Source organism: Gadus morhua, chromosome 20, assembly GCF_902167405.1.
Source record: "Gadus morhua chromosome 20, gadMor3.0, whole genome shotgun sequence".
NCBI classification, from domain to species: Eukaryota; Metazoa; Chordata; class Actinopteri; order Gadiformes; family Gadidae; genus Gadus; species Gadus morhua.
Window position 1 is genome coordinate 3883584 of NC_044067.1, and position 23059 is coordinate 3906642.

The window sequence follows — 23059 nt, forward strand, 5'->3', positions numbered from 1 at the left end:
GATGCCCCTCGCCTCGCGATACTAATTTGCACACGATGCGTGACGTCTCATGCGACTTGAAGACAGAGGTCCAGGAGCCAGGACACGGCACAGCTGAGGTGTGAAGAGGTTCGTGTCCAAAAAACTGGATAATTACAATCAACCCAGCGGCAGCTGCCCATCTCGCAGACCCATTTGGACCACCAATGAGCTGACTTCCCGGCCACCGACATGTATTAGTTGTACGTGATCCAGTATGAGCACAAAAGTACACTGATGAGTGTCCAAAGTAGTGGAAGTTTGGAGGGGACGCCATCTTTGGTCCCGGTTCTCCACGTCCCCAACGCGGATTGTTTTTTCAGCAACATATCGCGGCGGTGGTGAAGGATAAAGGACGGTGTCGTTTGACGATATAGGACTCGAAACTGTTTGCTATATGTTTGTGTAAGTAGTCCTGTGCGATATTGAATGCGTTGTGCTTAAATGTGGGGCTGCAGTCTCGCCAGCTAGGCGGCGGAGGGATGGTAACCCGTCGGCTCCAAAGTCCACGGAGCCTCCGAGGCTAGCTGGCAGTAGCACCGAACCACTGTCCTCCTGAACCACAGGACAGCACAGTCACGCCACAAACATCCAGGACACCGGAGAACTGAGATGTTCCGACGGATTACTTGATATAATATGCATGCATCGGGTCGTGGGGACGATGAACGAGTGAAACGCTCAACAATGGCACACGGTAGACTGTGAGCCCTAGATGATGGTTACCGTGACTTCACGTTAGGTGCGGGTCAGGAGCTATCCCCTGGTGTCCATGGCTGGACTGGGGTGGTTCTGGAACAATGCGGTCATCATTTGAACTATTTTTTTAATTTATAAAGTGGTTCATGAAGATATAAGCCTTATCTAACTGGGTTGGTGTGTCTCCCCGGGTTCTGTTCCGGGGCACTTCGCTGATAGTAACGTTACTGTGTTGCAAAACTAATCAGCGATGTGTGTATTAACACGTCAGGCTAAGCGAATGTGTGTGTAACATGGTGGTGGAGGTGGGTTTTAAACGCGGAGCATGCACGTGAGTCCAGCAGGATGGGTACGTGTTTGTGTGTGTGGTGTACGCGCACTCTCGCGTGCACGCGGGGTTTAATGTGGAATGTCTACCTGAACAAAGAATTTAGGTTCTGGGATAGCCAAACCACGTACAGGCACATTGGTCCCAATGTTGTTTCTGAACTTGCATTTAGGTTTTGCATAGAGGAGTGGATGTATACTCCCCCAATGTGACACCAAATTAATCATTCATGTTGCATCCATGCATTTTAGAAAATAGTTAATATTGCCTAAATTAACACTGTTGAATTGCACCCCTGCGTTTCGTTTGTCTTACAAACGCAGGTTGTTTCACTTTGGCTCAAAATCTGCTGTGTTATGCTAAAGATTTTAATAGCTTAACAAGTGTGTGCCATAAACAGGTGGTAACTGCATGGAGTCAAAATGACATCCACAGCAAGAGTTCTAAGGGTTCACCCTCATGCTTCTCCAGGGGCTTGAATATAGATGATGGTTGTGAATGGCCTGAGGACCTCCTTTTGTTTGACACAAAAGAAAAATAAGCCCTCATTGCTAAGTTTAAAACGAGGTGAGGGGGGGAAACAACTTGTGGTTAGGATTGCATCCTTTGTGTGGTTTCCAACTTTGACATTTAAAATGCTGTTGGCGATGGAAGGATCAAAAACAGTGGCTTTTTGGATCGAAAGTTATGTAAATGGTGAGAAGAAAAAAGTAGCTTGTCATCTGGACATTTCTTTGTTTTGGTTTGCAAATGTTCACAGCTTGAAACGGAAACGACATTGGTAGTAATGCACCTATTGTCAAACAATGGCCGTTTGGAATTTTTCTTATGGTTATAATGCAAGGTGTTTATCTACTGATCCTGAAGGATATCAAAAGTATTTAAGGGAAGTCCCAGCAGCAGTAATTAATCAATCATAAACGTATTTGTGGGTCTTTTTTTAAAATGTGTTTTTAATGCATGAAGTTGGTCTGGCTTGTTTAATGTTTGCAGATGGATGGTTTGTAGACTTTGCACGAAATACTGAGATAATGAGGATGAAATGGATACTGAGTGTCCAGCTTGTGCTGATATCTGGGTTAGGTGTGTCCACCTTCAGCTTCTCTTCAGTCCCCCTAGTAACATTGCCACCACGCGTGATCACACGCCTTTTCAATTGGAATGATATCCAGCCGAGTCCAGAACGTAGGTCGAACAAGCCCTGTGAAGAAGTAGACTCTAGATGTAGATGACTTGTCCAAACCGAATCAAGTACTGAGCGCTCGCCTCTGTGTCCACTGCCCGTCGATGAGATGATCTTTTACATGACGTGCAGCGCTGCAAGTCCCTGCTGCGTCTGCGGCATCATTCCCGTTACGTGCGACTCAAGTTACCTCATGTTGCCGTGTAGTAGTGGGCTATCTTACCTCGCCCTACTAGGAGTTGCAGTAGCCCTAGCCAAGAGATGACCACAGTTTGTTTACTACCGGTTATTTCCATTGCTGGTGCTGTTGGATAACATTGGACAGTGCAGCCAGGCAGGGAATGTCTTTGTTATTACAGCGGTGGAAAACGTTGGACAAGCTTGTGTCGTTAGGATTAGTTGGCATGACGGTTATTGATGCACTTGAATGTTTTGCAAACGTGTAATTCATCTCCAGATGCATGCGCAGGAAAAGGAAAAACTAACGTGTTAATGAATGTCAACCCAAACGTTTTCTTCTGCTGGACAAGCCTGATGATTGAATTAGTGTAAAATGCCTATAGCTGCCTTTCTTTTTTCGTCTGTTATTTTTGTGAACCCACGATTCGACGCGCTGACTGTCTTCCCAGTGCAGACTGCTCGGGAGCAGTGTTACATTTTCTTGGAATTTTACTGGGGCTCCCTGGAATACCTCTACTGCTCTTTATGTCAGATCTACCTTGCAGATGAGCAGCAGAATCTGTAATCCTAGTAGCAGCATTGGCCGACATACCTTAGCCAATATTGAGGCTGCTCTCTGTCTCCTTTTTTTCCGGTGAACAGAAGGGTTTTCTCCCCGTTGCCTTCTGTTCCTATTAAGACGAATAGATTATAAGTGTGAAAAAAGCGGCCGAATTATGTTGGATTCTCTGCCCACGGCAGGAGCAAGCACCTTATTGTCAACAACAAATTGTTGAACCACTGTCGGCATGGAAGTATACATTATTATATCTATATTTTATTTCTTGCAAACATATTTGCACTGTTGACACCTAGAATTCAAGCATGTCACGGCCATTATCGATGGCAGTGATGCGTTAATGTGCATGTGACATACATTAACGAAACAAATACACCAGAATGTTCCTGTATGTGTACACCGCTCTGTCTCTGGGCAAATTTAAAATGGCCCCGTAGTTATGGCAGGTTTTCCCACGAGGTCTGCCCCCCCCCCCCCGTGGAGACTCCTGTGACGGCGGAGCACAGAGAGCAACTGTGCCTACAGGGACCCAACTGTCGCCATGGCACAGCGGCTGAGGCCTCGCAAACAGAATGTCTCCCAACACGTCGGTCACAGCACAGCCCTCTGAGTAAAAGCCCCTGACGGGGGCTGATTTCGTTCAGACACCATACCAGGCGTACGGTCAGCCCTGACCCCCGCGTCGGCGGTGTGAACGGAGGCGGTCTATTTTTAGAGGCCCGGGGAAAAAAAAACATGCGTCGTCTAATAACTTTGACAAAGGGCAATTAAGCCGTCGGGCGTTAATACGGGTTCACTGAGGCCTCGGTGAACCCGTATTTAGGCTATTTACTATTTTTTTTTTTTTTTTGGATCACCATCAAAAAAAAAAATGAGCCTCCGATGCCCGGTGACTCATGCTCTGACCGTCCCCTGACGTTGGCAGGTGCCATGGAGGAGCTTCACAGCCTGGACCCCAGGAGACAGGAGCTGCTGGAGGCTCGCTTCATGGGCGGTGTCGGGGGCAGCACCGGGGGCAGCACCGGCAGCACCAGCGGGGGAACCAAAGTGAGTGAGCGCCCGGAGGGGGTTGTGTCACGCACCTGGTCTCGGAGCGCTTCGCCTCGTTGTTCTCGCCGCACGACGGGAACGCCGCCTTGAAGGGGACGTTCCGGATGGGCGTTGTTATCGAGAGAGGGCGGGTCTTTCAGTGACATGGGTTAGGGGACAGAGGGAGGGCGGGACTTTCAGTGTCATGGGTTAAGGGGCTAGAGAGAGGGCGGGACTTTCAGTTGTACATCCATTCTTAAGTAAAAAATAAATAAATGTTCCTTTTTAATGCACAGCCTCTAAGAGCTCATAGGAAGTTTGTTGGGCCTTTGTTACATGGGTGTAGGGGCCAGAGAGAAGGCGGGACGTTGTTACATGGGTTAGGGGCTAGAGAGAGGGCGGGACATTCAGTTGCATGGGTTTAGGGGCCAGAGAGAGGGCGGGACTTTCAGTTGTACATCCATTCTTAAGTAAAAAATAAATAAATGTTCCTTTTTAATGCACAGCCTCTAAGAGCTCATAGGAAGTTAGAGACCGCAGACTGTTAACAGGGGCACACTTCATAGGAAGTAAGAGAACGGACATTGTGTTGCGGTAGGCCGGGCTAACCCCATGATTCTTGATGCTCTCCTGGCCTACTGCATGCTATGTTCCTCATCACAGTAACTCTCAAATGACAATGTGAAGATGTCCTTCTACAAATGTTAACCACTGCATGTTTTCTGCTTGTTCTTTATGATTTCAGGGTTTAGCAAACAATGAATGTTCAAATCACAGCTTTGGAAGCATAGGGTCTTCAAGTGACAAGGAGTCTGAGGTACGGTTCGAAGAAGACATTCAAATGATTTTATTGTGCTTGAATATGGTATTTTTAACAACACAATTCTAGTTGGGCTGATTGGGGAACATGATGACTGCAGCCAGCTACAGCAACGACATTGGATAAGGTGTATTTGGGTGCTTGTCTGTGTCTGAGGTTTTATCGTCCGTTTCACCACTTGTCATCGTGTGTGTGTCACAGATGCCTCTCATACGTCACACACCTAATGGCCCGTGGCTGTGACAGCCTCAATCAGAACCGCAGTAGTCAGCAGATTCCCTGACCCTCTAGTTGTTAGTCCTGGTTCTTTAGCTCCGCCCAGCCCTGACCCTCCAGTCTTTAGTCCTGGTTCTTTATCTCCGCCCAGCCCTGACCCTCCAGTCTTTAGTCCTGGTTCTGTAGCTCCGCCCACCCCTGACCCTCTAGTTGGTAGTCCTGGTTCTTTAGCTCCGCCCACCCCTGACCCTCCAGTCTTTAGTCCTGGTTCTTTAGCTCCGCCCACCCCTGACCCTCCAGTCTTTAGTCCTGGTGCTTTAGCTCCGCCCAGCCCTGACCCTCCAGTCCTGGTTCTGTAGCTCCGCCCACCCCATATGTATTGATTTGATATGCTACTGTTGTGTTTCTTTGTGATCATAATAAAAGTATTGTTAGCTTCTATTGCTGTGTGGCTACAGCTAGTTTTGATCTGAGGCACGGGTGTCATAAATTTCCCTTGGTCTTTTATACTAACATTTATGCACCGCATTAAGCCATTAACTGTGACTTATTATTACATTTATTTTGGGTTAAAATGCCTTCTTTTCTTTCCAGGGCTCGGATGTGAAAAGGGGGAGCTCTCCTGCTTATTCGGTAGGCCGGTCATAAGTCTTTATATTGAGATTGGTTGTTGTCATGATCGCGTGTCGTCGCTGAGCTGGCCATTTTGTTTTCAGACACCGGAGAAGAAGCCATCTGAGTCTTCGAGGGGAAGGAAGAGAAAACCTGAGACCCAATCAGAAAGCAGCCAAGGTAAGCCCCGCCCCTCGTCATAACCCTTGTTGTTTCAGTCCATCCATCAAGTGCGACTGAATGTTCCGGATTATAATCGAAACACAGGAATGATGCATCTTCTCTCTTACAGGAAAGACCATTGGTCGGGGACCTAAAATCAGCGATTATTTCGATGTGAGTGATTTTCAAGAATTCCCAGCGATGGTTGCGCGATTCTGCCTCTTGTTTCCTCGTCGAAGTGAAGATGCCCGACAGGGTTGGCGCACCCGAATGAAATCTCTGTGACACAAAGGCGGCCTCGTCGTTGTGCGCCCACGTTGTTGCCAAGCAGCGAGGCTATGATGTCACTCATCCCCCTGCTGTGGTCTCAGTTCCAGGGAGGGAACGGGGCCAGTCCTGTCAGAGGAGGGGCTGGAGGAGGAGGAGGAGGAGGAGGAGGAGGAGGAGGAGGAGGAGGAGGTGTTGGTGGTGGTGGTGTCCCACTAGTGATCCGCTCGCCACAGAACTCCCACTCAGCTCAGGGTGCCGCTGTAAGTCCACTCCCCCCCCCCCAAAGACTGCCATAGACTCTGGCGTCGCCCTCACTCTTCTGTGCTGCTGAAGAGTCATCGTCTTGTGTTTTTATGCATTCTGCTGTATTGTTTTGCAGGTCAGACAAAGTAGCTCATCTCCCCCCAGTCTGTCTTTCGGGGACCAGGTCATGCTTCCAAAGCAACTCGCAATCAAATGTGTCCAGGTGAGGAGACCGGGATTTATTCGCTTGCAATACTAGTGTTGTTGACCCTCTTGATGCATTGACCAGATTGGTCTGGAGTAACTGTTTTGCTTCTCCCCCCCCCCCCCAGACTGACCTCACTGGACTGAAACTGGCTGCACTTGAAAGCAATAAGAATCTGGACCTTGAGAAGAAGGAAGGGAGGATAGATGACTTGTTGAGGGTAAGGTCTCCGGTCTGTGCTCAAAACGTGCTTGATCCATCTGTAGTACATACGACCAGATAGACTAGCTGTTGACGCTAACATTAAAACATGCCACCAGATTAGCTAGCTGTTGACGCTTGCATTAAAACATGCCACCAGATTAGCTAGCTGTTGACGCTTGCATTAAAACATGCCACAGGATTAGCTAGCTGTTGATGCTAACATTACAACATGCCACAGGATTAGCTAGCTGACGCTTGCATTACAACATGCCACCAGAAAAGCTAGCTGTTGATGCTAACATTGTAACATGCCACCAGATAAGCTAGCTGTTGATGCTAACATTGTAACATGCCACCAGATAAGCTAGCTGTTGAAGCTAACATACATTCCACCAGATAAACTAGCTGTTGACGATGTCATTCAAACAACCACATTCTGTGGTTGTGTTATTCTGAAGGGCTGAATTGGTTGGTTGAGCAACACAACAATTATTTATCTATCTACATGAATAGCTTTGAAACAATGTTGCTTTGGGAGTATACATATCTCTCAACATGCCAATTTATGTTTTTTGTTTTTTTTTCCTCCTTAGGCAAACTGTGATCTCAGAAGGCAGGTAGACGAACAACAAAAATTACTTGAAAAGTTTAAGGAACGCTTGAATAAATGCATCAGTATGAGCAAGAAGCTGCTCATAGAGAAGGTGAGTGCTTGGCCTTCTGTGTGTGTGTGTGTGTGTGTGTGTGTGCGTGTGTTGTGTGTGTGCATACAAGTGTGTTGTGTGTGTGTGCATACAAGTGTGTTGTGTTGCGTTGCTTCGCTAAGCTAAGGAGGCCATTTTGTTGCGACCCCAGAGCACCCAGGAGAAGCAGTCGTGCCGGGAGAAGAGCATGCAGGACCGGCTGCGTCTGGGGCACTTCACCACGGTGCGCCACGGGGCCTCGTTCACCGAGCAGTGGACGGACGGCTACGCCTTCCAGAACCTCGTCAAGTGAGTCCCCCCCCGGATGAGCCCCTTTTTAGTTTGTAATGGAAAAATCGAACGACAGTTGAACGTTTCAACACAAACGCGGTTTCCCTTTGAACACGCCTCCCCGACTGAGTGTCATTATATATTTTTTTACATCACCTCAAGGCATTGCGATGAGTCGAATGGCACAGCGGGGGTAACTCTTCCCATCCCCTTCTCTTATTTGCACAATGTCTCCCTTTCACAGGCAACAGGAGTGGTTGAACCAGCAGCGCGAGGACATGGAGAGGCAAAGAAAACTGTTGGCTAAAAGGAAGCCGCCGTCGTCCAGCAACTCCCAGGCGCCCGCGACCAACTCGGAGCCAAAACAGCGCAAGACAAAGGCGGTGAATGGAGCTGAAAGCGATCCCTTTCTGAAACCCAGCCTACCTCAGCTGTGAGTGCGCCCGCCTTTCATCCGCTCGTTCACGCTCATGACATCAGATCAGAGCCGCGGCGCTGGTGGCTTGACCCGCTGCTGAAGTGTTTCCCGCGTTGCCAACCGGTCCAAAGAGATCTATAAACTCGCAGCGGCGCGGTGATAGCCTGTTTAACGGCAGGGGGATTTGGACACTGAAAGGTTTTCTCTCTCGACAGGTTGACTCTCGCCGAGTACCACGAGCAGGAGGAGATCTTCAAACTACGGCTTGGTCATCTGAAGAAGGTGAGCATGCCGAACCACACCGCCTCATTCAGCGAGTAGATCCCCGTGGAGGAGGTCACCCAGGGGGGTGTTTACAGGACACGTTAAAAGGAGCAGGAGAAGGCAGTGCATGCGTTACCGTGTTCAGATGCAGTTGGAAAATCTTTGTGTGTCCTTTTGAATAATTTAACAGTTGCATGTTGATTCGCAAATAAATCCGACTTGTGGACGATCGTTGAAGACATTCATATTTGATACCGCAATTCTAGGGGCTGGAGAACTCTGGCTGAACCTCCAGAGCTCTCGTGGCCTTAGAGTTTTGTGTTCTAGTGTTGGTTGTTTTTCCCAATACATAAACCTGCGGACCAGCTAAAAAGTATGAATATTAAATGCACAACTAGTGAGTATGGATTCTGATGAGGTGTGTGTTAATCATTTATAGGAAGAAGCGGAGATCCAGGCAGAGTTGGAGCGTCTGGAGAGAGTGCGTAACCTCCACATTCGAGAGCTGAAGAGAATAAATAATGAAGACAGTTCTCAGTGAGTCTCCCTTACATGCTCGCTCTCTTTATCTGTGTAATTTCTTATGCCAAATTGTTGACTACTATTGTTCTGGTAGGAAGCAGAAGATCAAGTAAGGTCTATGTGAGGCAGACAGGACGTTAGACTGCTATCTCAAAGTGACCGTCATCCAGATGACGGTTGATGTTATGTTGGTTATAAAAGGTCCTCCCATCTAGTCGTTGTTGTCCCCCCCCCTCCCCCCCCAACCCAATCTCGAGGTGCCAGGGGGAGATAACACTCAGTTTCTCTGCAGGTCAGCCTGGCCTCAAGCCTCCCTTTTAAAAAAAATCAAATTGAGGACCAATCAACGTTAGGGGGCGGTATTTTCAGTTCATGACTGACGAGCGGGTCAGCAGTGCACAGAATGTCAATACAATGGCGGACCAGAAATCAACGCAGCAAATAGTTTTCAGGGATGGACAAAAGTCAAAAATTAACTGATATTTTATCAGAGACAACGTTTTTGTTGACTTCCAACGGGAAAGTGCCGCGAGAGGACCGCTATCACTTGTTTCTATAATCTGCTGGGCGCACATTTTCGAACATCGTAAGGCCGCGCCAATATTTGGATTTCAATCGCTGCTCGGTCGAGGCCTGACTGACCTTCACTATGAAAAGCAAACTTTTCTATCTGATCGTTCTCATGAGGCTACCCAGGGGCAACTCCTACTGTAAATCCCTGTAGAGACCGAATCTAGCCCAGGCTCCCATCTTAAAGTGCTCCTCTTTTCAAATGGCAGTCAAAGATAAAGTCGACCCACGACGTTGGCGTGTTGAATGTGGAAGAGGTGCGAGAATGAGTTTTTAAAAGATCAGATATTGTGTTCACACGACGCTGTCAGGAACTCGTACTTGAAGTTGGTTGGCTGGGTGTTTTGTTTTTTTTTTTTAACTAGGTCTAATTTGATCTGAACTCAGTTTTAGCTCTGAACTCGCTGGACTGGAAAGAAATTGGGTCAAATTATTTTATTTTCAAAGATTGGATCTGTCTGTTTTAAATAAATGTCACTTCCACAAGAACAACCGAAATATGGTTCAGGTCAGATATTGCATTTTATGACTAAATGATGATGATGCAACTATGGCGTTCATAATGAATATCCTGGCTTTGCTTCTTCTCAACCGCAGGTTTAAGGACCACCCGACGTTAAACGAGCGGTACCTGCTCCTACACTTGCTAGGCAGAGGGGGCTTCAGTGAAGTTTACAAGGTACGGTGTGGCTTCTAGGTCCTCTACCTCTCACAGTAAAGACCTCCTTGTAGGGGCTCCCTCCCTCTCCTGAGGCCATCGGGTCCTAACATGCTCTGTGTGTCGTCTCTGAAGGCCTTCGACCTCATCGAACAAAGATATGCTGCTGTGAAGATCCATCAACTCAACAAGAACTGGAGGGAGGAGAAGAAGGAGAACTATCACAAGTAGGGTTCCTCGGGATTTTACCTTCTTGATCTGAACTGATGGTCACCCATGAAAATATACTCTACTTGGGGCCGGGCAATACTTCAATAATATCGTTTATCATCTATAAATGGCATTGCATCGTCGTTAAATGAAGATTGGGATACCCCGTCTCGTAGTTTTAACTGATTTCTCCTACGGAGGATTAATACATTTGTATCATATAAATGAATTGCAATGAAAATCTGTGCTATATAAAGATTATAATGAGGTTTGAAACGTTAAAGAAAGGAAAACTAGTTTTCTAGCTCTTTCACCCACCTCAAACTAAACTTGTGACATGTAAATCCAGACACGGTGGTTCTGCCTTTTGCTTTGGTTCACATAATTACATTCTACTACGTGCATGTTGTGTTTTTGGGCGCATTGCCCATGGCTACGGTTGCCGACGGTAACCGTGCATCCCTGCTCTCCTCCTCCTCCGCAGGCATGCGTGCCGGGAGTACCGAATACACAAGCAGCTGGATCACCCTCGCATCGTGAAGCTCTACGACTACTTTTCACTGGACACGGACACGTGAGTCCACGCGCCCCGGGTTAAGGGGTCTGGGGGGGGGGTTGGTCTGGAACCACATGGTCTGGGACCACACAACCACGTGTGTGGTTGTGTTATTGACATCGTCAACAGCTAGTTTATCTGGTGGAATGTTTTATTGTTAGCTTCAACAGCTAGCTTATCTGGTGGCATGTTACAATGTTAGCATCAACAGCTAGCTTATCTGGTGGCATGTTACAATGTTAGCATCAACAGCTAGCTTATCTGGTGGCATGTTACAATGTTAGCATCAACAGCTAGCTTATCTGGTGGCATGTTATAATGTTGGCTCCAGTCCAGCTGACCTCAGCTCTTGATCAAGCTGTCTTAGGGTCCCCTACTCTTTCTTTCTCTACCGCTACACATTCCCTTTCTCTCGCTCTCACGGTCTCTCTGTCTCTCTCTCTCTCTCTTTCCCCCCCCCCCCCCCACCTTCTGAACGATTCATCCATTCACGCGACTGTTTCTCGTGTAATACCGCCCCCTGGCTGTTACTGGGTTCCGTTCAGTCTCTTCCCCGCCCCCCCCCCCAGAAGTTCTGCTAGAACATAGGACTGCCATGTCAATCCCAGTTGACCTCCAGACCCACGCTGACCCCCATCCTCCGGCCTCCCCGACAGGTTCTGCACGGTGCTGGAGTACTGCGAGGGCAACGACCTGGACTTCTACCTGAAGCAGCACAAGCTCATGTCGGAGAAGGAGGCGCGGTCCATCGTCATGCAGATCGTCAACGCACTGAGATACCTGAACGAGATCAAGCCGCCCATCATCCATTATGACCTCAAGCCAGGTAAACACTGTCCTCCATGATGACCTCCAGCCAGGTAAACACTGTCCTCTGGGGTCTCAAGTATATTCAGAGCTAATGAGAGGTCCGACACACTCAAAGGTTGGGAACAGTCGTGCTCGGCCTTCAATAAGTGTGTTTTAGCTCAACTTGCCCTGAAACGTCCAATAAGACTTACAGCAGTTCATAAACGCATTCACACACCGACGGCAGAGTCGACCATGGAAGGCATCAGACAGTTAGGGTTTGATGTCTTGCTCAAGGACACCTCGACACGACGGGAGGAGCCGGGGATAGAACTAGCAACACTTTGGTTACAAGTCAACCCGCTCTACCTCCTGAGCTAAACCGACGCACCAGACGAAGTACAGATCCGTCTCGTAGTAGAAAGGACAACGCGCAGACGAGGATGAGGTTCAGATCCAAGGTATCATGACGGTGCTTAGTAGCGTGCAGGGTTTTGAGCCAGAGGTCTAGATGTATAGAACGTTGTATGACTGCTTTACCGGTGTGCGATGCCTCCAGCGGGAACGCACCTCTTCTTCTTTGTAAATTGTTTGTGTGTTCCCTTTAAGGCAACATCCTATTGGTGGACGGCACGGCGTGCGGGGAAATCAAGATCACAGACTTTGGTTTGTCCAAAATCATGGATGACGACAACTACGGCGCCGACGGCATGGACCTGACGTCGCAGGGGGCCGGGACATACTGGTAAGGAATAGGTCTGACTCCCCAGATACCGAGTGTATGTACCGATACAGCATCTGGCATTGTCACTACTAATAGCCCTTGTTCTTATAGAAGGGTTCTCTTACGACGGGTTCTCTTACTGTCAACATCATTTCCAAATGATGTTGACAGTAAGAGAACCCAAAGGACTCGTGTGATAGTATCGCATCGGCGCATAGACTTCGTCGATGCCTGAATCGATACTGTATTTTAGGCAGCATCTGAGGAATTTCCAATACTGGTATTGGAACAAGTCCAGTAAGGAACCTCGTCTGGTGTCTGTGGCTAGCAAGTGACACCAGTCGCTTGCTAGCCACAGACGCCTAGACATCCGTGTGGGGCCCAGGTCGCTAAGACTGTCTGTGTCTAACCCGCTCAGGTACCTGCCCCCCGAGTGTTTCGTCGTGGGTAAAGAACCTCCAAAGATCTCCAACAAGGTGGACGTGTGGTCTGTGGGCATCATCTTCTTCCAGTGTCTCTATGGGAGAAAGGTGAGCACAGAACCGATCAGCGCGGAGGTGTTTGAGTGCCTTGGAGGCCCTGCTGCTTGCTTGATGTCTGTATGTGTTTTTGGTTTCAGCCCTTCGGCCACAATCAGTCCCAACAGGACATCCTGCAGGAGAACACCATCCTTAAAGCTACAGACCTCCAGTTCCCTGTGAAGCCCGTCTCAAGTAATGAAGCAAAGGTGTGTGGTTAGCCTTTTTGAACCTACCGCGGTAATGCCGCTTATTGAACGGTGACTGAATGAGCAGTGTGACGCTACAATGTCGCATTGATTATTGCGGTTCTGGCCTTAAATGAGTCGGACGAAGGGGACAGCAGCTGGCTCGTGTTTTCAGACCTGCCCCGTGTTGCTCAAACGCTGGGCTCGACACGCACTGCTTCAGGAGCAGGCTCGCACCTTTTTATCGAAGAGATCCCTAAGCTAAACTATGAATGATATGCAGCAGCAAAGTACATACTTGCATGTTTATATAAACATTCACCAAGTCTTCCCCTTAAGTAGGGGTGCAACGGATCAAAAAACTCAGGGTTCGGATCGTTCCTCGGATCAGAGTCACGGATCGGATCATTTTTCGGATCAGCAAAAAAAAAAAAGCGTTTGTGATTGCTTTAGCCCGGTCTGATTGTGGAGGAAGGGGCTGCTTAAATGCCGCGGTGATGAGCGGTTGTTGAGCCGCTTTCGGTTTCACTCCTGTCAGTGAAACACCGGGGTGATGTCGCTGTAAATGCGTGGCCATGCTCTATGTGTTTTTCTTTATGTTAGCAATCGCTATGTCAGCTACGTGTTACGTCTGTGTGGTAACCTAGGCGACAGGTTTGTGTGGCAGCGCGAGTATATGGAAACAGACGTAGCACTGGAGGCAGCAGTTATCGCGTTACAGTAGTCACCGAAGTCTAGCCTACTTTTATTTTCCATGCCCACTGTTCTTCATGTTGTACGCTGAGGACAATAAATCACAACGAGCCATAGGACTGTTTGCTTATTGAAAAGGGAACTGTTTTTTTTTTTACCCAGAGCGTGTTAGCTCTGTCCCTGGAACTAGCAGGAATGGTTACGGCTGTGTGTGGACTGAACATGCGCACAATTTTTTTTTTTTCATAAATCAATCCACGGATCATGCGTGCGCCGAACCGAAATAGATGATCCGAACGGATCACGGATCAATGATGATCCGTTGCACCCCTACCCTTAAGACATCAGTTCTATCATCGCCATGAATACAATTAGGGCATTTAGCAGTCGCTTTTATCCAAAGCGACTTACATCTGTTAATACCCACATTGACACACCGACGGCAGAGTCAACCTTGCAAGGCGACAGTGTGTCTTGCTCAGGGACACATCGACACTCAGCTGGGAGGAGCCGGGGATCGGACTACCAACCTTTCGGCTACCATAGCTTTGAATACTCGACTGCGTTGTGGTCGCGTGAATCGAGGTCCGAGAGAGTCAAGGTCTCCTGACTCTCCCTTACCTCTTCCCTGAGAGCCATAATGTGACTTCTGCGTCTCCTCCCCCCCCCCCCCCCCCCCAGGCCTTCATCAAGCGCTGCCTGGCCTACCGCAAGGAGGACCGCTTTGACGTGCACCAGCTGGGGGGCGACTCCTACCTGCTGCCACACATGCGGCGATCCAGCTCCTCAGGCGCCCTGCAGGTGGGCCCCGGGGGGCCGGGCTCCTCCTCCTCCACCCCCACCACCGGGGGCGTCATCTCATCATACTGACTCTCTCTCTCTCCTCTTGCACTGTGACGGAACCGAGCAGCGGGCTGCTCCCCCCCGCCCCCCCCCCCTCCCCCCCAGCCCCGCCCGGCGTCTGTCTGGGGGTCCGAGGGTCTGAGGACTGGGGGAGCAGGACACGGAAGGGGGGAGGGCGGGGCGGGGAGGGACTAGAATGGCCAAACCCCCCTCCCACCAACTCTTCCCTGCACCCATGTCGTGAGGGAGGGGGGGGGAGGAGCCTGAGGGGAACATGGATCCTGAGGAGAAGATCCAGCAGAGCACTGAACGAAACTGACTTGAGAACCTGGAGGAGGATCTGGGTGGAGAGCCTGGTGTGGGGGGGGGGCGGAGGGGAAACCTGGCTGGGGGGGCGTTGGTCGGGGGGGGGGGGGGGTCTCTCGGCGCTCCTGCAAGGGTGCAAAACCATACAGCTGCTACACACACACACGTTCATTTACTGTATTAAGCAGACGTTCATCGTTTTAAGAATTTCACTTTTGTTCCTTGTTTTATTTGTTCAAAGTGATAGGCTTTAATTCAGTTACACCTAGCCATGAGATTGTAATACTTTAGCAAACTGTGGCATCTAGTAAGATATAGGCTCTGGCAGCATACTAATGTTTAATGCACAAGATAACCAAATGTAGAAAAATGACGTTGTACAAAATCCTATGCAGGAATACTAATAAATAAATAAATGGATGGATTGAGAACTGTATATGCTGTGCAGATGATAATTTTGCAGTTTTTGTAAAACAAACCTATTGGGCGATTTGAGGTTCATGCTGTGTCCCGTTTTGCAGCTTTAGATGTTGCTATTGCTCAGGGTGGCGTGATCTTATTTGTGTACAGTTTGGCTGAGAGTAAAAAATAAATGCTGGGAAATTAGAGCTGAGGTCTTATCAAGCACAACTGCTTTATTATCGATCACTGCAATACAATCATCGTCATTCATAGTCAACTGCGGGGTCCTGCCGTCACTCCTGAGCTTCTGCTGCCATCGTGTGGTGTCCGAGCGGTACTGCGGTTTACTTTCAATAGTTGTAGCCTAATCGTGTATAAAGGCACGGACAGCAGCCTGCTTGAGTCAAGTGTCGTGTACTTGAGAAAAATTCCCCATCCTGTTTAGGAACACTTGGCTCAACAAGAAATATGAGGAAAACCACTTAATGAAGTGAACCGCTATAAGCTATACAAGATCCCCGAGCTAAACATGATATACAGCAAAGTAAATATAAACCTTTAACGTCTCCTCCTGAAGAATTCTGGCACTTAATCACCATAAATAGTTTCTTTTTTTTTAAATACTTGGCTGGGTTGTGAAAACGTGACGAGCACGTTCACAAGGGGCCAGGAATGAAATGGACTCCGGTTCGAGTGTTATGCGCTAACCTTGCATTCCGGCATGCTATCCCATAATCCTCAAACCTTATACTTTAATCTTCAGTCCAGCCATCCTCACTAAATTATTACTGAGACCAGTGGGAAGAAAGCCAAAGGGTTCGGCTCATTATAAATATCTAAACAACCAGGCGCCCCACGCTTGAACACTTTTTTACGACGACCGGCGAAACCGTGTGTTTGGAGGGGGGGGATTAGTGTATTGATCGGTGTTGTAAACTGAGCGTCCATTACGACGACACGGTGACGTTTCCAGGGTGAGGCGTCGCCCCTGACGACGGCGCGCTGTACTGATGGGGGAAGCCGTGGACCATGGGGTAGGACAGCGGTGGGGTCGCCATGGCGACGGGCTCCTGAACGCCGGACGTCGGAGGCGGGGCCCCGGCGCCCGGAAGGACCCGTTCCGACAGGGGGGGGTTCGCCCCCGGGACCAGCGGGGGCAGAGGGGGCAGGTTGAGCGGAGCCAGCGGGGGGAGACCTGGGTGGGGGGGGAAGACCAGACAACGACAAACAGGGTGAACTTTACATCCTTGAAGTTTATTGAGCTGTGCAGCGACGTCCACGACCAGAATCATGGGCTCTTCCGGAGACGTGTTGCAGAGAAACAGAAGCCGGCCCTTGCAGGCGTGCTGCTTGTAAGTCAGAGCCTTTTGTCCATGAGGACATGGGACCGGACAGCTCATTGGCTAGTGTGTTGGGACTCTTTAAAGAACAGGACAGCTCATTGGCTAGTGTGTTGGACTCGTTAAAAGAACAGGACAGATCGTTGGCTAGGGTGTTGGACTCTTTTAAAGTACAGGACAGCTTATTGGCTGGGGTGTTGGACTCTTTTAAAGTACAGGACAGCTTATTGGCTGGGGTGTTGGACTCTTTTAAAGAACAGGACAGCTCATTGGCTAGGGTGTTGGGACTCTTTTTAAAGGTCCTGGGTCTTGATTTGTCCTTAACATAACTAAGAAACTTCAAGTAATCGTCTTCACCTGTGATTGTATTCATGTAACTTGCTCAAGTTCGTAATGACTTGGGCAAGTTACACAAGTTTTGCGATGTATTTATTCAGCCGCTGCTCTCCATTTTAACTGGAGGAGCGAACATGGCTCCTGCAGTTCGAATCATAAAGCCTGAACTTAGGTAAACAGCTGAGCTCATTCCTTGGCGTGCACGTTGAGGCTGAGCCGAGACTGAGACGACAGAACGCCACAGCGACACTTCACCAGGGTTACCTGCAGGGGGAAGCCCGCTGACGCCATGTAGCGAGAGCCTGCTCAACTCCGGCAAGGTGATGTTGAGGTTGGGGAGGGGTGGGAGGGGTGGGAGGGGAGGGAGAGGTGGGAGGGGAGGGAGGCGTCCGGGTAAAGGCATTAAACCTGCAAGACGAAGACAGAGGGCGGTTTACGATGTGTGTGAGGCCGGTTTATGATGTCACACGTTTGCATTCATGCCTCGCTGGACGTGCGTACTTAAAGCGTTTTGATACGTATGCACGTATGCCTGCTATGGATCTAGACAAGCTCCATTAAAGCCATGTGGTACTTGGGACTGACCCGGTAGGCCGGCAGGGGGGAGGGGTCCAGGGGCGATATGGTGAGGAACCGGGACTGTAGGAGCTCCTGGAACAGAAGGCCATGACAGCAGTCACTATCGGATCAAACCCCCCCCCCCCCCCCCCCCCCCGAACCCCGAAAGACACTGACCCTTGTTGTGCAAAACACAGTTTCACTGAAAAACAGTGCAAACTGTGTTTAAGTTAGTTTTGTGTGTGCGTGTGTGTGTGTGTGTGTACCTGTCTGGAAGGCGCTGAGGGCGGGCGGCTGGGCGGAGCTGACGGTGACCCCGCCCACAGACGGAGACGCGTCAGGTGAGGCCGCGACACTCACGGCCGACAGGTGAACCTGGGAATCGCACCCACAACCGCTCAAGATTACCGTAGTTCAAAATGCACCATAACTACCACTACACAGAAAACAGATCTTTTTATGACATAGTATCTTTAAAAAAAAAAAAGGACAATTAATACCTAAACACCGTCAACGTAATATTAGTATGCTACTTTGATGATAACCCATATCTTCGATTGAGTCCCCGACGCTGTTGGATCACAGCAGTAAACGTCTCCTCTAAGCCTGACCTCTGTGAAGCCATCCTTAGGTGGTGCCGCCGCTCCGCTGGCCGTCGGGGCAGGGAAGCTGATCTTCTTGCCCTCGGAGAAAGGCAGCGTGGGTATCCGGTGCAGGTAGCCGTAGCCGATCCCGCAGCCGATGCTGGGGACGGGGGGGGACGGGGATGGGGCAATCGGGACAGTTCACACATTTGTCAAATAAATAATGCTGTGTTGAGTTCCTACGGCAGGGATGCGTTGCTAAAAGGACATACTGGGTTTTTACAAGCATTTCATAACTTTCCTGAGCAAGGGGTGTGTGTGTGTGTGTGTGTGTGTGTGTGTGTGTGTGTGTGTGTGTGTGTGTGTGTGTGTGTGTGTGTGTGTGTGTGTGTGTGTGTGTGTATCTGTTTGCACGTCTGCGTCTGTCTGTGCGTCTGTCTACATGGTCTGTGTGTGCGTCTGTCTGTGCGTCTGTCTACATGGTCTGTGTGTGCGTCTGTCTGTCTGTGTCTACATGGCTCTGTCTGTGTGTCTGTCTACATGGCTCTGTGTGTGCGTCTGTCTGTGTGTCAGTCTACATGGCTCTGTGTGTGCGTCTGTGCCGGCCTCCACTCCCCCTCTCACCTGCCCTCCCCGCCCCAGTCGCAGTTGGGGGTGATCACCACCTCGCGGCAGCTGTCCGTGTCGGTGTTGTACACGTACAGCTTCAGCCCCTTCCCGTCGTACGCCTCGATGAGCGAGAACAGATCCTCGCTCTGTTTGAAGAAGGATTCAAGCTTCGAGTCAACAGTTGCCATCGAAGCACAAAAACAGGCCTGGTTCAGCTGTGGTGGCCATCTTGGCTCCAAACGCTCTCTCGGCTACCAGCTGGCGTTTGGAGCCAAGATGGCCGCCACAGGTGAACCAGGCCCAGGGTGTCTCAGAGGATTCGTCCAGGTCTCGGTGCGAGAGGTACCTCGTTCATGACCGAGTCGGCCCCGATGATGTAGTCCGAGTGGGGTCTCAGGCCCGCCAGAGCTGCCGGAGATTTGGCCTCCACCTCCTAAAAAGAAAAATATGATGAAGGGATGTCGAGATTTGTTGCATCTTTCTTAAAAATTACAATCGCCACTGTTTAAATAACGTGTGTGTCATTTGTGCAGTCCCATGTGAACACGGTACACATGTTATAGAAGTAAAAATGTTATTCATTCATTATAATGCATTAATGTTTTACTGACATGAACATGTTCAGAGTTCACCTAGACTCTGCACAGCCATTAAGCACTTAATGTATATTGTACTTCCTGGCACTTAATGTACGCACTTATTGTATGTTATACGTCCTGGCACTTAAAAAAAAGTACTTAGCATTGTGTAGCATCTTATCCTAGCTGTCTCTGTTGTGTGCGGGGAATGGGTTAAATTAGCGATGTTAGTGCTTGGCATTTGGTCCTATGAACATCCTTACTGTACCAGCAGGGATATATTATCGTTTCTCTTTTCTTCTGTTCTTCTTATTATAAGTTACAATGCCCTGAATGTGACCATGGCTCTCAGCCCCCTCACCACAGTAGCCGCCCCCCTAAATCCTTCACCCCTTACCCCATTCACCCCCCCTCACCCCCCCCAGCCCCTACCCCCACATCACCCCCCTTCACCCCCCTCACCCCCCACCCCCCTCAGCCTCTTCCCCCCCCTCACCAGCACGTGCCAGACGTTCTCGTTGGCGCCGTCGAAGGTGCAGAAGCGGATGCTGACCCCCAGCAGGCCCTGCCCCCCCCACAGGGTGCTGGGGGTGACGGAGGTCTCCCTGACGTCCAGGGTCTTGCTGCTGTACACCAGCATCTTGAGGGGCCGCTCCACGCTGCCCTTCAGCAGCTCCTTCAGCGTGTCGTTGTCTTTGTTCTGCCCAACAACGAGATCCTCGTCAGTGGAGGTGTGTGTGTGTGTGTGTGTGTGTGTGTGTGTGTGTGTGTGTGTGTGTGTGTGTGTGTGTGTGTGTGTGTGTGTGTGTGTGTGTGTGTGTGTGTTTATGCGCCTGTATGTGTGAGTGTGTTTGAAATGCATGACTCAATCTCGGTTAATACTGACAACCTTTCTTTAGCGGGATCGATAAGCAATACTCAGGATACCCTGCTACATTTAATCACACGCCCAGCGTCCTGTTTAACCTGAACGACCATAACCCACAACCGTCTGATTCTACCGGTTGTAGCCCCACCGGTCTCTCACGCATCACCCCTGGTGGTCCCGCCTACAGGCGTGTGATTGGCGTTCTGTTCTTACCAGTCGGGTGTCTGACATGGAGACGATGAAGTCAAAGAACGGCTCCAATCCAGCGCGGTGGCCAGGAGAATTCTCTTGGACCTGGAAATAACACCGTCATGGGGTTTAGTCCTGATGGGGATTAGTCATGGAGTTGAACAGGTGGACTAAAACAAAATGTTGACGCAGGGATATTTGTGGTATACTTGAGTTGGGGCTGCCAAGCTGAATTCTCTGCTATGTGCACATATTCGGTTGCTGCTGTGCTAACACGGGCTAACTTTGACCATTTTACATGAAGGATTGACTGTGATTAAATAGAGTAAAATAGGACCATATGGGAGACGCGACTACGGCAGAATCGCTTCATGATCATTGCAGTCGCCATGAATAGCCACGATTTCTGACAGTTACCCGGCAGCAGTAACATACGTTCTGTCGCAAATAACGATGCGGATAATCCATGGATGCTTTATATTATTTGAGGACCATTGGTTCTCCAGCGCCGAGGGAGAATCTAAAGGAGATCTGAGCGGGACGTGGATGTGTTTCAGTCACTGATTGAAACCCATCCAGCCGCGCGTCAGAGAGCCATCTGCCCGGTTCAACATCTTACTCTGAGGACGTGGTATCCTTCAGATCCTCCGCCCGGGATTTCCACGCTCTGAGAACCCCCCATCTCTACCTGGAGGGTCGGTGGGCTGCTGGATGACACAGCCCCTGGAGAGAGGGAGAATGAGGCAGAGAGAGAAAGAGAGAGAGAGAGAGGAGTTTATAACGGCGACACACACGCCGCACAGTGCAGTGGTTCTTTCCTGCTGCTGCTGTCCCGGAATCCAAGCACTTCCGGTGAGGTGCACACTCACACGCGGACGCCGTGGGGCGCACGCACCGCGCATCCCGCATCCCGCATCGCGCATCATGCAACTACGCATCCCTCATCCCGCATCATCACACTTCGACCACCTGTGCATCGTGCGTGGCTTCGAAGCAACCTGTATTAACTTACAATTTGAATACTTTTCCCAAAATAAACCGATACTCATGTGGACATTGCAAATTGAACAACCCGCAAAACACATTAATTAGCCTAATAGTTAATAAACATATTTAATAGGTAGGGGTTACCTATGGTAAAATAGGATAGGTTTAATATATGGACGGTCGTTGATCAGATGGTGTCAATGGGGAGGAGAATGGATGGTGTGTTTGGTACAGCTGCATAAAAAACAACTAATGTGACGGGATTCAGAGGCTGAGTAATGCGGGCGGATACTTTATCTGCGCCGTGCCACTCGTTGTAATTGAAAAGCGCGTTGTTTAGCGCTTTAAATATTCACCGCACGTTTCCTTCCACACCTGGGACTTCAACTCCATCATATAATCACGGCGGTGGTGTGTTAGGGTGGGGAGCAGCGTTGCCAGATTGGGCCCGATTTCCCTCCCAATCTGGCAACCCTGGTGGGGAGGCTTCAGGGAAGATGGTGGAGAAAGAAGGGTGCTATGAGTGCTGATAAGGGCTATCGTCATCCCCCATCATACGGAGTGTAGACTCGAGGAGAAGATTGATAAATATGTAATTGTATATCTTTGTGCTGCAGTGGGTCTTATCAAATAATTCGATATAAAGTCGTCGGGGACTGTTACTTTTCCCATCCATCATGCCGCGGGCCTGTCTGTGTGAATGTCAGATAGCACTCACCTTGCCTTCTCCGCCGCTCCGAGGTTGATCTGTTGATGAGGCGCGATTCTTTCACGGAATTCTCATTGAAGGGCGAACCGGGGGAGGATGTCTTTGAATCTGTGACTCACACTCTATAACACACACTATATAACACACACTATATGGCGTTTGATCACCGTGGCCTGGATGTTTGGCCGATTTCACATCTTTCATTCCCTTTTCATGGGTATAGCACACATAGGGCCTTTGCTTTGGGATATTCTTGATATTCCTACCCGACATGAAGGAGACTTGACGAAAACTAGATCTTTTTGTTATAAATATGTTTTGTTTGGGGTGTTGGGGTGTGGTTTTACTCCACAAACAGAACCAACTGACTACAACAGGCTCATCCGCGATACAGTTTGGTTTTAGGGTCAGGTTAGGGTTTGGTTTTAGTCCTAGGGTTTGATTTTAAGGTCAGGTTAGGGTTTGGTTTACGTCTTAGGCTTTGGTTATAGGGTTTGGTTTTAGGGTCAGGTTAGGGTTTGGTTTAACGGTCTGCAAATCCTGTGCTATTTATTACCTTTAATTCCACTGCAAAGGGGGAATGTGGCAAATAAGAGGAGGCTATTCAGCCAACCATAGGCAATCACCATTACCTCAGGACTGAGAGTCCAGCCAGGAAACTGAAAGTCATATACGTCTGGAGATACATGGAAGAGAGAAACAGGGCTGCTATTGGCTGGCTTGGTCTTGCAGGAGAGATACAGGGCTGCTATTGGCTGGCTTGGTCTTGGAGGAGAGATACAGGGCTGCTATTGGCTGGCTTGGTCTAGGAGGAGAGATACAGAGCTGCTATTGGCTGGCTTGGTCTAGGAGGAGAGATACAGAGCTGCTATTGGCTGGCTTGGTCTAGGAGGAGAGATACAGGGCTGCTATTGGCTGGCTTGGTCTAGGAGGAGAGA

General features: G+C 49.4%; 2 protein-coding genes across 6 annotated transcripts; one reads left to right on the forward strand and one right to left on the reverse strand.

The window, feature by feature from the left end:
- The first annotated feature begins 41 nt into the window (after nucleotides 1-41).
- On the forward strand, nucleotides 42-15397 carry tlk1a (tousled-like kinase 1a). 4 transcript variants are annotated; one of them, XM_030342751.1, is made up of 22 exons: nucleotides 42-108; nucleotides 3893-4014; nucleotides 4742-4813; nucleotides 5627-5665; nucleotides 5749-5824; nucleotides 5937-5980; nucleotides 6178-6336; nucleotides 6456-6542; nucleotides 6652-6744; nucleotides 7322-7432; nucleotides 7584-7720; nucleotides 7947-8135; nucleotides 8336-8402; nucleotides 8824-8921; nucleotides 10074-10155; nucleotides 10270-10361; nucleotides 10829-10918; nucleotides 11557-11726; nucleotides 12299-12434; nucleotides 12832-12943; nucleotides 13033-13140; nucleotides 14494-15397. In XM_030342751.1, exons 2-22 carry the CDS (start codon nucleotides 3898-3900, stop codon nucleotides 14680-14682), a joined length of 2268 nt encoding a protein of 755 aa, XP_030198611.1. In that variant the 5' UTR covers nucleotides 42-108; nucleotides 3893-3897; the 3' UTR covers nucleotides 14683-15397. The 4 variants fall into 4 exon arrangements, with proteins under 4 accessions (XP_030198611.1, XP_030198609.1, XP_030198610.1 ...); XM_030342749.1 differs by having other exon boundaries at nucleotides 48-423; XM_030342750.1 differs by having other exon boundaries at nucleotides 48-221.
- A 174-nt stretch (nucleotides 15398-15571) lies between these two features.
- On the reverse strand, nucleotides 15572-21301 carry LOC115532823 (Golgi reassembly-stacking protein 2). Of its 2 annotated transcripts, none has more exons than XM_030342758.1 (10): nucleotides 21045-21301; nucleotides 20450-20530; nucleotides 19865-20068; nucleotides 19137-19223; nucleotides 18806-18936; nucleotides 18209-18341; nucleotides 17864-17972; nucleotides 17625-17690; nucleotides 17304-17447; nucleotides 15572-16558 (listed from the first exon to the last, which is right to left on the reverse strand). In XM_030342758.1, exons 1-10 carry the CDS (start codon nucleotides 21105-21107, stop codon nucleotides 16311-16313), a joined length of 1266 nt encoding a protein of 421 aa, XP_030198618.1. In that variant the 5' UTR covers nucleotides 21108-21301; the 3' UTR covers nucleotides 15572-16310. The 2 variants fall into 2 exon arrangements, with proteins under 2 accessions (XP_030198618.1, XP_030198617.1); XM_030342757.1 differs by having other exon boundaries at nucleotides 18806-18957.
- Between the last annotated feature and the right edge of the window lie 1758 nt (nucleotides 21302-23059).

Coding starts and splice junctions, on each gene's coding strand:
- LOC115532823 (XM_030342757.1), bottom strand. CDS start 21,107: ATGGGGGGTTCTCAGAGCGTGGAAATCCCGGGCGGAGGATCTGAAGGA. Junction 20,069..20,449: donor CCATGTCAGACACCCGACTG/GTAAGAACAGAA, acceptor GTTGTTGGGCAG/AACAAAGACAACGACACGCT. Junction 17,973..18,208: donor CTAAGGATGGCTTCACAGAG/GTCAGGCTTAGA, acceptor TGCGATTCCCAG/GTTCACCTGTCGGCCGTGAG.
- tlk1a (XM_030342748.1), top strand. Junction 5,825..5,936: donor CCAATCAGAAAGCAGCCAAG/GTAAGCCCCGCC, acceptor TCTCTCTTACAG/GAAAGACCATTGGTCGGGGA. Junction 8,922..10,073: donor AATAATGAAGACAGTTCTCA/GTGAGTCTCCCT, acceptor TCTCAACCGCAG/GTTTAAGGACCACCCGACGT.